General features: G+C 39.5%; 1 protein-coding gene across 1 annotated transcript; it reads right to left on the bottom strand.

Annotated features, from left to right (window-relative positions):
• Positions 1–3255: 3255 nt before the first annotated feature.
• CYTL1 (cytokine like 1) lies at positions 3256–5982 on the bottom strand. The gene is made up of 4 exons (XM_050338596.1): positions 5761–5982; positions 5610–5654; positions 4075–4203; positions 3256–3905 (listed from the first exon to the last, which is right to left on the bottom strand). Exons 1-4 carry the CDS (start codon positions 5902–5904, stop codon positions 3834–3836), a joined length of 390 nt encoding a protein of 129 aa, XP_050194553.1. The 5' UTR covers positions 5905–5982; the 3' UTR covers positions 3256–3833.
• Between the last annotated feature and the right edge of the window lie 7304 nt (positions 5983–13286).

Genomic DNA, 13286 nt, shown 5'->3' with positions numbered 1-13286 from the left:
TTGAAAGAATTGGATTTGTAGAATATGGAGAGAGAGACAGAAGTCTTTCAGCATACTAACATCTGCTGCAAAGACAAAAAATAACAGTCCAATCCCCATTTTTGTGAAGAACAAATAAGGAAGCAAAGGATTTAAATTTTGAGAGGGCAAATTGGGTACCAGGTAAAACTTTGTAACAAAAGGGGGGTCTGGAATGGATTGATTTGAACTGTTGTGGGCTTTCTAGACTAACTTTTTCATAAAAATCTTTCAGGCCACCTGCTACTAGGAATGACCTGGAATACCCAGATTAGTCTTGGGCTCAAGAGATGCTTTAAAAGACTTGAGCTCCTTTCTTGTTCTATGACTTCTCCTTTTTTTTCCTGTGTTTGAATATTAATGAAGTAATGCCTGTATATTTCAATCTACTGCAAATCATCTTTGGAGAGGTTTTTCTTCCCCTCACATCTGTTTGGTTTCAAAATACTCTTATATCTCTGAACATATGCTCTTTAGAGACCTGTAAATATGAAGCAAGATTTCAGGGTATATATCTGTAAAGTTATCTGTATTGAAAAGATAGATATTTTAATAGGTTTTATGTTCACTGGTACATTACTTACCCTATGCTGAGGAAACTTAGACTATGAAAAATCCTTTGATAATAAGATCATGACCTTTCTCTGGACATTGTCCCTGAATTATGACTTAACTACCAACGGCTCCCTTGCAGACTGTTTTGTTTACTCTGGTGGGCTAAGAGCAAAATCTTGGATGGCATAGGGTTCCTGACCATAGGAAGCTTCAAAGTGTGAATCCAAAATGTTGCACAAATGAAGTTACTGGAGCTTGTCCATTGTAATTTTCACTTGCACTGCCACACACTCCAAAAATGAGAAGATTTTAATGTGGAAAAAAAAATGTTAGTCAAAGTACAGTGGTTAAATATTTGTAAGGTGACATTATTTACAAGGCTTTAGCTTTGTAGCAAATTTTTGGAAAATCTCTGTCAGCATCCCATTAAATCAACCCACAAATACCACAAGTATTGGAAAAGGTGCAATGGGCAAATGGGCACTCCTAAGTCTGGTGTTTGCACAAACTAATGCTCTGCTCAAAGTGTAAAGTGTACAGCCTGGAAGATCAGATCCCTCCTCAATACTGCATTAATGTTTTTTCTTTGTTAAAAAAAAAACAAAACCAAAATAAAACAAAACAAAAACCCAAAACAAAAAAAACCACACACACACACACAAAACACAACCAAAAAACAAAACAAAACAAAAAAACCCCACCAAAAAACTCAAACAAATAAACAAACAAAAAAAAAAAACAACAAAAAAACCCCCAAAAAACCAAACATAAGATTTGTACCACATTAATTAGTAGTAAGTCACATGCAATCCAGTGGAACCTCATCACCCTGAATGATCTAATTCAAAGGCTGGCATGTTTCCTGATTTCACCTAAAAACAACGTATGAGGACTTAAATGAACAGAGTGCCCACTTAAGTAAAACCCATTTAACTAAGTTTGGGAAAAAAGAAGGGAAAAGAGTTGCTTCTAGTAAAATGAATCTATAAATTTTTGGTAAAATTGGAAATAAATATTTTTTAATTTTTTGCAGAGACAGTCCCCAACGCCTTGGAATTCCCTTTGATAATATAATATAAGGGAGTCCTAGGGCAGGTCTTTAGTGAGGTTTCTTGCAGAGAGAGAGAAAAAGAAAACCTAGTCCTAGTATCAACTGGTCCTCACAACAAACCTCCTACAACAGGCAAGGAAACAGAACAGATGCTTTGTTTTTCTGCAGTTCTTCCCTAATGACTGTAAAAACTGAGTGCAGTTTCTTAATGATGTGCTTTTAGTAATATTCTGCAATAAGTAGGCAAGATGCCAGTTGGCAAATTACAACAAATATGTCCTTCTTAATCCCTCCACAGTCTCCCTGTTGGCCAGGGCCCTAATGAGCATGGACTGCTGTGTTGCAGGAATAAATGCTCAGCTGCATGAATGGCTCCACTGCTCCTTATGTACCTGGCATAATGGTAAATTAAAATGTTGATAAACTTAATGTCTTACTGAAAGGGAGAAGTGGATGTTTTCTTGGCAAATTAAAAGTGAATTAAATCGCTTTATCAGTGTTTTTTTTCCCCTCTGGTCTGTGACAAGTTGGAAAAAGACGCAGTGATAAAAAGGGTTCATCTAATCACAAATCTCATTAAGACAGTCTGAATGATAACAGGTTACTGTGAACTGAAAAAGTATAGCTTTGCTTTCAGCAGACTTTCCATTAAAAATGACATATGAGATGTGGAGAGAGTCACAGCATAAGCCATAGGGAATATACTTGTTGTAAAAGCACACCAATGATCAGACAAACCCGATTCTAGGAATAAAATATACAGCATCTACAAATGGGGAATAGGCTTTTAAAGTCCATTCAAGTATGTACAGTCCCCAAAGCATCTGCTTGCCATGCTAAGAGTGTTTTGCAGACAGTGTGTCCTTGTCAGTCATAAAAAAGCTAAAGTTACTAACCAAAGCAGTTCAAATAAAGTAGTGATTTCCACTCTGTTTCCAGTTCCAAAGACTTCTTGCAAGATATTTTGTCCTAAATAAACTAGGCTACATTTTCTTCACAGAGATAATCAGCCTGAAACAAAAGAAAATATATTTGGAAGGTGGTTGAAAAAGAATGGGAATATTACAGGAGAAATCTGGAGCTAGGATCGTGAGTTCCACCAAATGTCTAGGGAAGACTTATGTGCTTTAATAAAGAAAGACAATGAGGAGTTATGAGGAGATCCATGAGAAAATCTTCATCAAATACTCCATTTTGGAAAGTGTGTGTCCTTGAGGCAGGAAAGCAGCAGGGGCAGAAATACCATGGTTACCTGTACATTTATCCGAGGTCCAGTTCTAGGGACAGAATGTATGGACTTCTGCAGAAAAGGAAACATGTCTTGCTCTGCATTTTGCTTGCCAGGTCACAATGCAAGCTTTACAACACAGAAACTCTATTGAAAACCTCCCAAATCACTAATTTCATTAAGGAAATTGTTTGCAGTATGGAAAAATTCTCCTAGTAGATATTTACACATTGTCAAATCATGCAGACACAGCAAAGTTTGCATTGCTATGGAAACAAAACAACTTACTATGTGAAAAACAACTTGCAAGTGACTGTGAAAAGTAAGTTTTCAAGAATGACACCTTTCGGCTTGATCTTGAAAGACATGTTGTAACACAAGCATCTTGGTTTAGAAGGCTGTTTTTATTTAGTTTTCCACAGAGACAGATTGCGTTCACCTCCATTCTCACAAGTCTGACATCAAAAACTATCAACATACTTATATGAGCTATACAGGCAGAGAAATCTGCCAGTACAGAGTTGCACTTCTTTTATCAAACACACTAAGAAAAACAAATATGGTCCCTTCCATGCCCATCTAATAAAAGAAGAACAGCTAAGTCAGGATAGAATGTTAATCATAAAGTGTTTTCTTTATATGAGTCTAGTTATTTGTAAAAGAGTTGAAAAAAAAAATCTAGTTTCTGATGTTTAAACAAAACATACTTTATACATTTGGCTAAGCTGAAACATCATACCTTGCCAAAAGAAAAACTGTTCCCTAATGGTAGGTTCCCTAGCAGCTCAGTAGGTATGCAAGGCATGCAATTCATTTCCTGCCAAGGTGGAGAAAAATGGGTAGGTCTGAGATAATATTGCTAGTGTGCTTCAAAAAGATCTTAGTTGTTAACGTTGTAGACTGCATATATATATATATATATATTTTGACTCTTGATCTCCTTGAAAATTTCCCAGGCACAACTTTTGAGTTAACTTCCTTTTAGCTCTCAGTGATAGAGTGTTCAGTGGGAATTTCCAGAGCATTACAGTCATCAGTGAGGAACACCAAGTCCTGCAGAAACAAACAAACAAAGAAGGCTAATATTTATGAGGAGGAAGGTAGAAGATAGCACAGTGTTGAGAAGCTCAGGCCTCATCCAGTTTTGCAGGTTAGGGAGCAGTGTGGAGATAGACAAGGCTAAAAGCAGAGACCATGTCCCTGTTGATGCATCTTGACCTACCCTTCTGCAGTAGGAGATCAAGATGGTGTACAGGCTCCGGGCTTTTTCCTTCAGCTCATTCACTTCAAGCACTGTGTCACATCTGGGGTAGGCCACAAAATCACGGAGCTTTGCCAACACACAGTAATTCTGCAAAGCACGCAAAAGAGGTCTGTGTAACCCTGTACAAATGCAGATTTATGTTCCTTGTCCACCACTTCCAAAATTCTTATTGCTTATGTGGGAACCTTGAATTCCTACCTCTATGTACATGTAATCTATGTAACCTTTGGTTAGGAAAATTCACTGTTAACATTTTATAACAAAGATGTTTTGTCCAAATAAGTGCTTGGAAAAGTGGATATATACAGTCTTGGTCTGCCAACTTCTTTCTCACATGCTTTAGGAGGCAGGAGTGCCAGTACAATCAAACCTGTTCCTATAGTAGGTGGAGTTATCTAAAGAATAGGTGCACTGCATCACTTTTAAGAGAGCACCTGATTTAGCTGATGAACAGATTATCAAGATCTCACAGACTTGATTCCTCTGTTCCTGTACAATAGGCAACACCATGACTACCAGACAAGATTTTTCCAGAGTCATTTTTACCTCAAACTTTGTGTTATCAAAATAAAGCATAGACAACATGAATTTCACAATGTCCTTGTGAAGTAGGTAAATAAATACCCCGTTTTTTTTGGGTTTTTTTGGTTTGTTTTTTTTTTTTTTAAAGCAAGGGAAACTGAGGCACTGGACTCACATTGCTTGGATTTTGCAATTATGTGAAATACTGGCATCTCTGGAACTGGGATCTAGAGGTCCTAAATTATAAGGCTTGATGGTATAGTTGCTTCTGGAAAAATGTGTCAGACATTTGTTTTGTCTGATATTTTCTTTTTTTATTATTTACTCAGTGGAGCACCGGGAAAAGAAGCAAAATGTATCAAATGTCTCAGGGCAGAACACTATGACATTAACTGTGTGCACAGGAGGTTATTTTGTCTTTGCTGGAAGATGATTACTGCTGTCTTTTCTCAGTATCACACTTCCATATGCTCAGGCACACTTTCTTTCTGGATTCAACAAGTGGCTATTTAAAACAGAAAAAGCCAGAAAAGGTATTCCTGCACTTCTTTTAATTAAAACTATTATTTTATTACTTATTTTATTAAAACTACCAGAAAATACTCAGGATATAAAATGAAGTAGATTTATTAAGTGAAGAAATTTTATTCTGCATTTCTTGTTTTAAAATATTATTCAAAGTTGTGTTGCACATATTTAACTTCTGAAAAGGCTCTTTCACAATGAATTAATAAAGTACATTTTTAATTTTTTTTATTTTTTAATTTTTAATCAAGTAAAATCTTAGAAAGTCCAAAGGGATTTTAATAAGGTTCAAAATAGGATTTTTTTTTTCCACTCATCTCTCTAGTTAATTAAGCTTTTAAAAATTCCATTTAAACCACTCTTCTGGAGTACAATCTTAAGAGTTATTCTCACTTTTCATAAACTACTTTTACTGCACAACAAAAGAAAGAAGTGTGCAAACTTACATGTATGTCCAAGTACAGCCTGGGCAGCGTCGCCACACACGAGTCCTGCAGGAAAGAAGAAAGACTTATTGCAATTTTGTTTTGAGAGAAACCTGTGTCAAAAGCAGCAATCTGCAGGTTCTGTGCAGGAGTAGTTTTTAGGTGGACTCACCACATCTTTGGAGGTCTGCAACTCCTTAAAGGACTCTGTGATTTCTTTGCTCAGGGACAACACCCTCGAGTAGCAAGTTGGAGGGGCTGCGCTGGCTAGCAGGGTTGCAGAGAGCAGAGCAATCAGGCTCAGCAGCATCTTCATTGTGGGGAGTTTGTCCAAAAGAGGAGGAAGGGAGGGAAAGAATCACCCTCAGTGTATAGGCAGGTACTGGTGAGCATCAACGAGTAAGTTTGACAAATCAACGCTCAATTAAATAGTCTCCTGCATCAACAGAAAAAAAAAGCCTGGGGGTGGTCCAAGCAGCAGCTTACTGCCGTCTTAAATTTCCTGCCAGCCTGTGAGGCAGAGCTGCTAGTGCTTTCCTGCCCGGCGCAGAGAAGGAGGGAATGAGAGTAATAAAAACAAACACCACTTGCACTTTTCATTCCAGAAAGAAAACAACCTAGTGAGCATCTCAAACAACAGAAATATGTGTAAGAAAGACCACAGGGCTATCACAGTGTCATAGGCCCTGATCCTGTATGTGCTTTGACACATGCGTCTGGTTTTTGAGAACCTAATGTACATCTGCAGGAATACATAGGCTGTAGATGGAGAGAAATTCTTCCAGGATGGATGTCGTGTTGGCAGTATCAATCAGGTCTGTTTATCATCCTTAGAAGCTGTATGAAATATGGCTATAAAAGAAAACTCCCAGGTGTAGTACAATTTTCTCATTTAACTTAATAATGCATTAGTGGAGTTTGTGATCCTGATGGATATAGGTCAGGTAAGGAGTAAATTTAGGTCCCTGAACATTAGGAAGGGAAACTCTCAGCTCTTCGAGGAGGTAGTCAATAGTATCCCCTTGGAGACTGCCCTGAGGGACAAGGGAAGCGGAATGGAGATGGTAGACGTGGCTTCAAACTGAAAAAGAGGATGTTTAGACTACACATGGAGAAGAAATTCTTTCCTGTGAGGGTGGTGAGGCACTGGAGCATGCTTCCCTTAGAAGCTATAGATACCCTATCCATGGAATTATTCAAGGCCAGGTTGGATGGGGCTCTGAGCAACCGGGTCTAGTGAAAGGTGTCCCTATCCATGGCAGAGGGGTTGGAACTATGTGATATTTAAGGTACCTTCCAACTCAAGCCATTCTATGATTCTATGCAAATGCTCCCAATTTATCAATCAAAACAATAGGGCTTGTTATGACTGCTTGGGGAGTCCAGTGCACTTATATATTCATGGTCTCAAACAGAGTAAATACATGTCTATATGGCTGTCATAAATGTATAAAAGCTATTTGGCTTTCTGAGTTGAATTTATGAGGCTCTGTTCTTTTATTAGATGCCAGACGGAGCTGAGAAATCCAGATGCTGGGATTCAGGCCTGAAGCTGAACATATGTTGTTTTATATGTTAATTGTCCTGTAAAATGGAGGTACCCTTGAATGAAGAACTATGGTTATTTTGAAAGTTATGCCACCTCCCAACTTTTTAAATTCAGATTTTAGTGAGGTATTAGCCAAAGTAATTACATGTTTGGTGAAGTACTACAATGCCCTGACATTGTAGTAGACCAGGAAGGCTCATCTGAAGGTGGGAAACTAGTTTTGGGGAAAAGTAATTACTCTATATGTTGCAGAAGACTGTGAGTTAAATCCACCAAAACACCTGGAGGAAACAAGAGAAGAGAGCTGCATTCTACCGTCCTATTATGCACTTCTTTGCCTTCATAAAGAACAACTGGTTTAGTAACATCATATGCTCCTGAATGTTTAAGTGGTAGATCCTTGGAGAGAAAAGAGCAGCTAGGAGTCCTGGATGTGGGGATTTTAGGACTCACCTTGGAGAATGGGCTGCTGGGTTCTATTTTCAGGAAAGGGAGCTACCTGGACAAGTGAATGAAGATGCCAGAGGGAAATGGGAAGCATCTTGAGATGGCCCCAGTCAGCTGGATCATAGTTCTAAACACAGCCACTCAGTGAAAGTCCAAGGAAAGGATGCTACTGACTGTGAGTCTTGCTGGTAGAAAAACAGACTCTTAATCACCATCTCATTACTGTAAAGAATAGCTGAGGGAAGAAATGAAATATTATCCTTCTATCACATTCACATTTGGCAAGCTGCTAAAATGTAGTTACTTTGCCAGAACAGCAGTTTTCTGAACAGCATAAATGCTCTCTCAGTACAAGAAGTAAGTAACTGATCTGCTGCTAAGGATGGTTTAGGAGAGCAAAGGCTTCACCAAAACAATTAATCAAATGAAAAAAATTACTATTTTGTGAAGGGGAAAAATTGCTAAAGTAATTTGCTTTGAAGTTTTTGCTCAGCTGCAGTATTCCTGCCTTGTGGTTTCTCTTTGATCCCATATAAACTAAGTCAAGGAAAGTCAGCTGTGATGGATATCTACTCAAAGAGTTAAAAAAATTAGCTAACCTCAGAAATACCAGTTAAGTTTTTTTCCTGAAAAAACCTAAAAGACTGGAGTTTAATTTCCTCACCTAAATCTTCTCTCTGGGCCAGATTACTTGCATAGCTGACTCTGACCCAAAGGAGTATTTTCCAATATCTACTAGCTCATCAGTACTACCACCCATCTCAGCATGCAGAATATGCAACTCAGTTAAAAAAGACAAATATTCTCTTCTCAGTTATTTTCTGTTTGTAGTTCATCAGCAAGATTATCCTCGATCTCTGAGTACCTTCAGGTTCTTGTTCAGACATGGGTAAATACTTTTTCTCTAAGAAGCTCACTGGTGTCAGTAGAACTTGCAAGTGACACCAGACACTGGAAGTCCTTTCAGTCTGAGGCACCTGGCGCAGTTACCAAAGCCCTTGAAACTCCAGAATCTTTTCAGCGACTGTTTTTATCCAGTCACTTATGCAAAGCCACTTATTAATTCTGGTGCATTCCCTGCCTTGGGCAGAGAAGGTCTTTAACAAGGAGATACAAGCTGTTCTTCACAAAGGCTAATAGCATCTTAGAGGCAATATTCAAAATGGACATGGAAATGGAATGTAGAGGTACAGAAGGGGAAGGGGCGAAAGATCAAAATATAGTAGAGTCAAAACTCGCCTAAGGATTGCCTCTATGGAGAAGCAGCTATTTGCAGCTCTTCTTGTCTTTGGGACAACGCTCAGGTTAGCATTAGAAGGGAGCATAGCAGGAATTAATCATATCCCCATACTGACTACGATCATCATACTACACATGCCTCCTGCACAGACACATTCTTTTCATGCTCTTCCATTCAGTGAGCATGGGGGCTTCCAGGGCTTAGGACACATACTCTCTGGGTTTTACCTTAACTCTTGAGGCTGATGATGTCACTACATGTCTGAGTGCTATTTGTAGTGCATTTATTTACTCTTATATACAGAATATTCCATGGCAAAAGTGGACATATAGGCTGAGAGGAAGCTTAGAAGCCTATGATGACATAACTGTGTATATACATATTTTATTAAAAGAGCTATGTTGTCTTTTTGCTTCCAAGTTACTGAAAACTCAAAAAATAATACTTTTAGAAAAGTCAAAGAACTCATTATGCAGGCAGAAATTCCTCCCATGTTTGAACAGTCTAACAGGACCTCCATCAACTTTTGACAAAAGCTCTTTCAACTTGCTGATTTCCTAGTACCAAAATCTCCTTGTTTAATGAAAATGTTTATTTTAAAATAGTCTTGGGCTGTCATGAGACACCTCATGAAAGGAGATTCTGAAAAATAGGTAAAGTAAAACACAAAAACAGTAAAACAGAGGAAGCCCTGTGTATTTAAGCAGTGCTTCAAAGCCCTGTGACTCAGCTGGTTGTTGTGGCAAAGGTGCCACTTCTTGCTTCAGGGCAGAGCTAAACTGTTCTGCGAGTTTCCACCTCAGAACCAGGCTTTTTGAAAACCCTGACCTCTTGGTAAAGATCTTACCTGTTTGTCATGTTATTCCTCGCTGTGCAACAGGACACTATGTTGAGCCTTTTTGTAGACATCAGGACTGAATTTTGGTACAGGGGTTGTGCAGTCCCTACTTTACCCTGAGTCTTGGGAGTGCTGGTGCCCAAGACTGCCAGCTGCCTGGTACAGAAGGGAAGTCAGGTATGACAGTGTGCCTGCATTTGAAGCTGGGGTAATTCAATGTGTCTTATTTTCTGTTCCATGATAGCAATAGGTTTCTGCTGGTGATCTGCATGGCTTGGCCAAGCTATGGGCTATGGACAAAGCAGGCAGGATCTCGGAACTGTCACTTGGCTGTTGTTGCAATGCCATTTCCCCATGATAACTAAGCAAAAGTCCTCTTCACTTACTCAGTGGTACAGGCTTCTTTTTCATCACTGCTGTTATTATTTTTTAAAATTTACATATACAGTGGGAAACTGATGCTACTGCTCAAAAGCCTGTTCTTAAAGAAAATGGTTATAGAAGCAGCTAAGCCATCTGGGGTTGAAAAAGTAATTAGATATTCTGAAATCTGTACGTCTAGCTAGCATGAACCTGGCACTGGGCAGTTTCCCCACAGCAAAACATATGGAAATGCTGAGACCTGTGGTCCAGGACAGAGACAGGATAGCCCAGCAGGGCTAGGGAACAGGAATAATTCCTATGTGCTGCCTCAGATCAGTGACCAAATCACTGACACTACCTGTGTTTACCAGCCCTCTCTGTGAGTGGTGTCCAACCTGCCTTTGCAGCAGAGCAGGGGCTTGGGCAGCAGTACCCTGGATCCCCCAGGGTAAAGGAGCTCAGAGCGATGGCAGTGCTCAGGACAGCTCAGAGATATCCACACAAGTCTCTGTCCCTGAAGTGAAAACGTAGCCCGGCTTGTCTCTGTCTTGGCTGCTGCCTCCATAATGGGGATATTGGTATTTCCCACAGACGCTGTGGGAACACAGCCATCAGCACCAGGGAGACGGGAGATTACGCGGTTTTAGCCCTGTCAGGGATACTCTTTTGAGTGACTGCAAGGCGTATTGATTCAAGTAATGCAGGATTTAGAGTATTAAGCCTTCACCACGTTGTTAAGAAAAAGACAATTTTAGCTTGGAGTAATTTGCAGACCTCTCTGGTGAAATAACAGTGGTGCTTTCAGCCCAGCTCCCTGTCTGGCCATGGGCACAGGAGAGCAGCCTCCTCCCAGTAGGACATAAGTGCCTTGTCTGTACTCTGTCCGGGCTTTGAGACCACTCACATATATGAGTTATCCCAATGTTATACCATTCTTTATTAATGCTGAAGTCAGGGTTGCAATAACAGGGTTTCAGGGAGGGAGCTTTGTTCAGGTTTAGAGCAGCAGTATTTCAAGTTATTCATACTGTCCTGCTCTGTCCTTGCCCTCTATCCTCCTCTCTCTCTCTCACATGCAAATGTGGCAGATCTTATCATTGTTGGTCAGCTTCCCACCCTCGCTAATTACCCTTGTGATGAAAAATTATATCAGCCACTAAGTAGTGTACCAGAGGTGATACAAATAAATGTATTCATCTACCAAACTTGTCCCTGATACAAGCCCACTCAGGAATTCAAATTCTGAAAAATGCAAGGTCTAAGCTCTCTGCTGTCCCTCCAAGGAGCTCTTGTCTACACTGTGGTTAATGTGCAAGGAGATGAGGGACTGTATTTTGTAGGACTGGTATTCCTGTACCTTTCAGAAGAATTATGTCACCAAAAGAAAATAAATGGATGAGACTTAAAGTGCAGCTCTGTATAACAGCCCAAGCCAAACAGGAATCCAAAGAGACTTCTCTGCTCATCTACAGCCTGCACAGGAGCTTTTTAGTAGCTGCTTAGCATGCTAACAGGCACAGTTTTCTACTTATTCTTGATTAGAAAACTGCAAACATCACAGCTTATGTTGTTGTGTGTATTTCTAGATACAAACAACAGTTATTCCAGCAGGCTAGAACAACCACAAGGTAGCCTAAATTCTCATCACACCTGCTTGAGGAGATAAGGTCCGAGTCCACGCAAAACATCGTATCTTCATAGTTCTACTTTCTTTTCTGCACACTGCTTTTCACGTTTTATATTTAAGCATAGTGGAAGAAATTCTACCATCACTGAAATCAATAACACAAGTCACAGACTCCTGCAGATCCACATTCTCACTTCAGATTAAAACTTGTGTTCCGTTTACTGGTCTTGGTAGCACGAACGCCCTGAAGCCAAAGTAAATCAGTCACATTATTTCTTGTTTCTCACAAGCAGTATTACCTTTTGGAGTCCTGTCTGTTGGTGACACAACACAGATTCAGAGCTGTCTTTGGCAGTGTCCTGAAACCCAATGATATGACAAGTACATTGTACAGATAAAATACTTTTCTATGGAATAAAAATGTATAAAATAAGGTGGAATAGTTGAGGATCTACTCTACTACATAAAATCCAGAAGTAATGAAAGCGAGAGGATGTTCATTCTCTTTAAGAAAATCAGTAAAATTAATATTTATATTTTTGTTCTGTCAACTTGCCTCGAAACAAAGTAAAAATAAATATCTGAGCATGTCAGAAACTGATGTTTACACTAGACTGCGTTTCAGATGCAATAGCCATTTGAACCTGGACAGCTTTTATGTTTTAAACTCTTTTGATAACAATAAAATGGAAAAAGCATCTCCTTCTGTTTCTAAACCACATGTAATGAATTCCCAGATGACTAAGTGTCCCTACAAGTGTATTTTTTAGTTTGGTTGTTTTAAGTTGGGTGACTAAGAAAAGAATTAGTTGATACATGAAATGTAGCTGCATACATACATGGTATAGTTGATAATATAATATGATGATAAGAACTGTGGCTTGCAGAGGGTCTTGCCTACACATGGAGGTTGCCCTGCCGTCCCCACAGAGGCAGAGCAGTGTTGCCGCAATTCACCCTGCGAGGTGTAGGCAGCATTCAACAGGTAGTTTTGAGAACATCTGCAAAGATGAGGTGCCAAACAGGCCCCTCCTGCCTGCTCAGCTGGTTCTTAGGCAGCCTCCCAGAGAGCAAATGGTGTTGGGTTAAGCAGGCACTGGGTTAAACACTACACTGGGTTGCACAGGGCAGCAGATGCCAGGGGACAGATGGGTGTTCATGGTCACTGCCTGGACAAAAGTCTTGGCAGATCCAAGGGTGATCTGTGGGACTCCCTCAACAGCAGTGTGTCTACTTACTCTTACAGTTTTATAAAGTTTCATTTTATAGCTATTCCCAAAAGAAAAGAGAAATAGTGATACAGAAGTGAGACAACATTACAGCTGGGTAATGTAGTGAGGAAAGCACTGAGGAATGGCACAAAGAGAAGTATTTCAAGTGAAGAATCACCCTAGTTGCAGTGTTATGCCTTTCATGTACAGAAAAGACAAGGTCTTAAACATCTATACTTTTAATTTTGGACCATTAACTAATTTCCTTTAGAAGACTAATCAAATTAACATTTATTTTCCTCCTTTCTATTTGGCTGCAGCTTTTCTTGCTTTGTTTTGGTTTGTTTGTTTGTTTGATGTTTTAGAAGGGTTGTGACTGGGGAAGTGAGAACTTGGCTTGATTTAAAATGTAAATGTAATTCT

This window comes from Myiozetetes cayanensis, unplaced genomic scaffold (genome assembly GCF_022539395.1).
Source record: "Myiozetetes cayanensis isolate MyiCay16 unplaced genomic scaffold, myiCay2020 scf7, whole genome shotgun sequence".
Taxonomy (NCBI): Eukaryota; Metazoa; Chordata; class Aves; order Passeriformes; family Tyrannidae; genus Myiozetetes; species Myiozetetes cayanensis.
The sequence above is the reverse complement of the archived record's forward strand: the minus strand, read 5'-3'. Positions and strand labels throughout refer to the sequence as shown.

What these genes read in the sequence shown, in the direction of transcription:
- CYTL1 (XM_050338596.1), bottom strand. Translation starts at nt 5,904, where the DNA reads ATGAAGATGCTGCTGAGCCTGATTGCTCTGCTCTCTGCAACCCTGCTA. An exon ending in TGCAGACCTCCAAAGATGTG is followed by an intron (nt 5,655 to 5,760) that starts GTGAGTCCACCT and finishes TCTTTCCTGCAG; the next exon opens with GACTCGTGTGTGGCGACGCT. An exon ending in TGATCTCCTACTGCAGAAGG is followed by an intron (nt 3,906 to 4,074) that starts GTAGGTCAAGAT and finishes TTGTTTCTGCAG; the next exon opens with GACTTGGTGTTCCTCACTGA.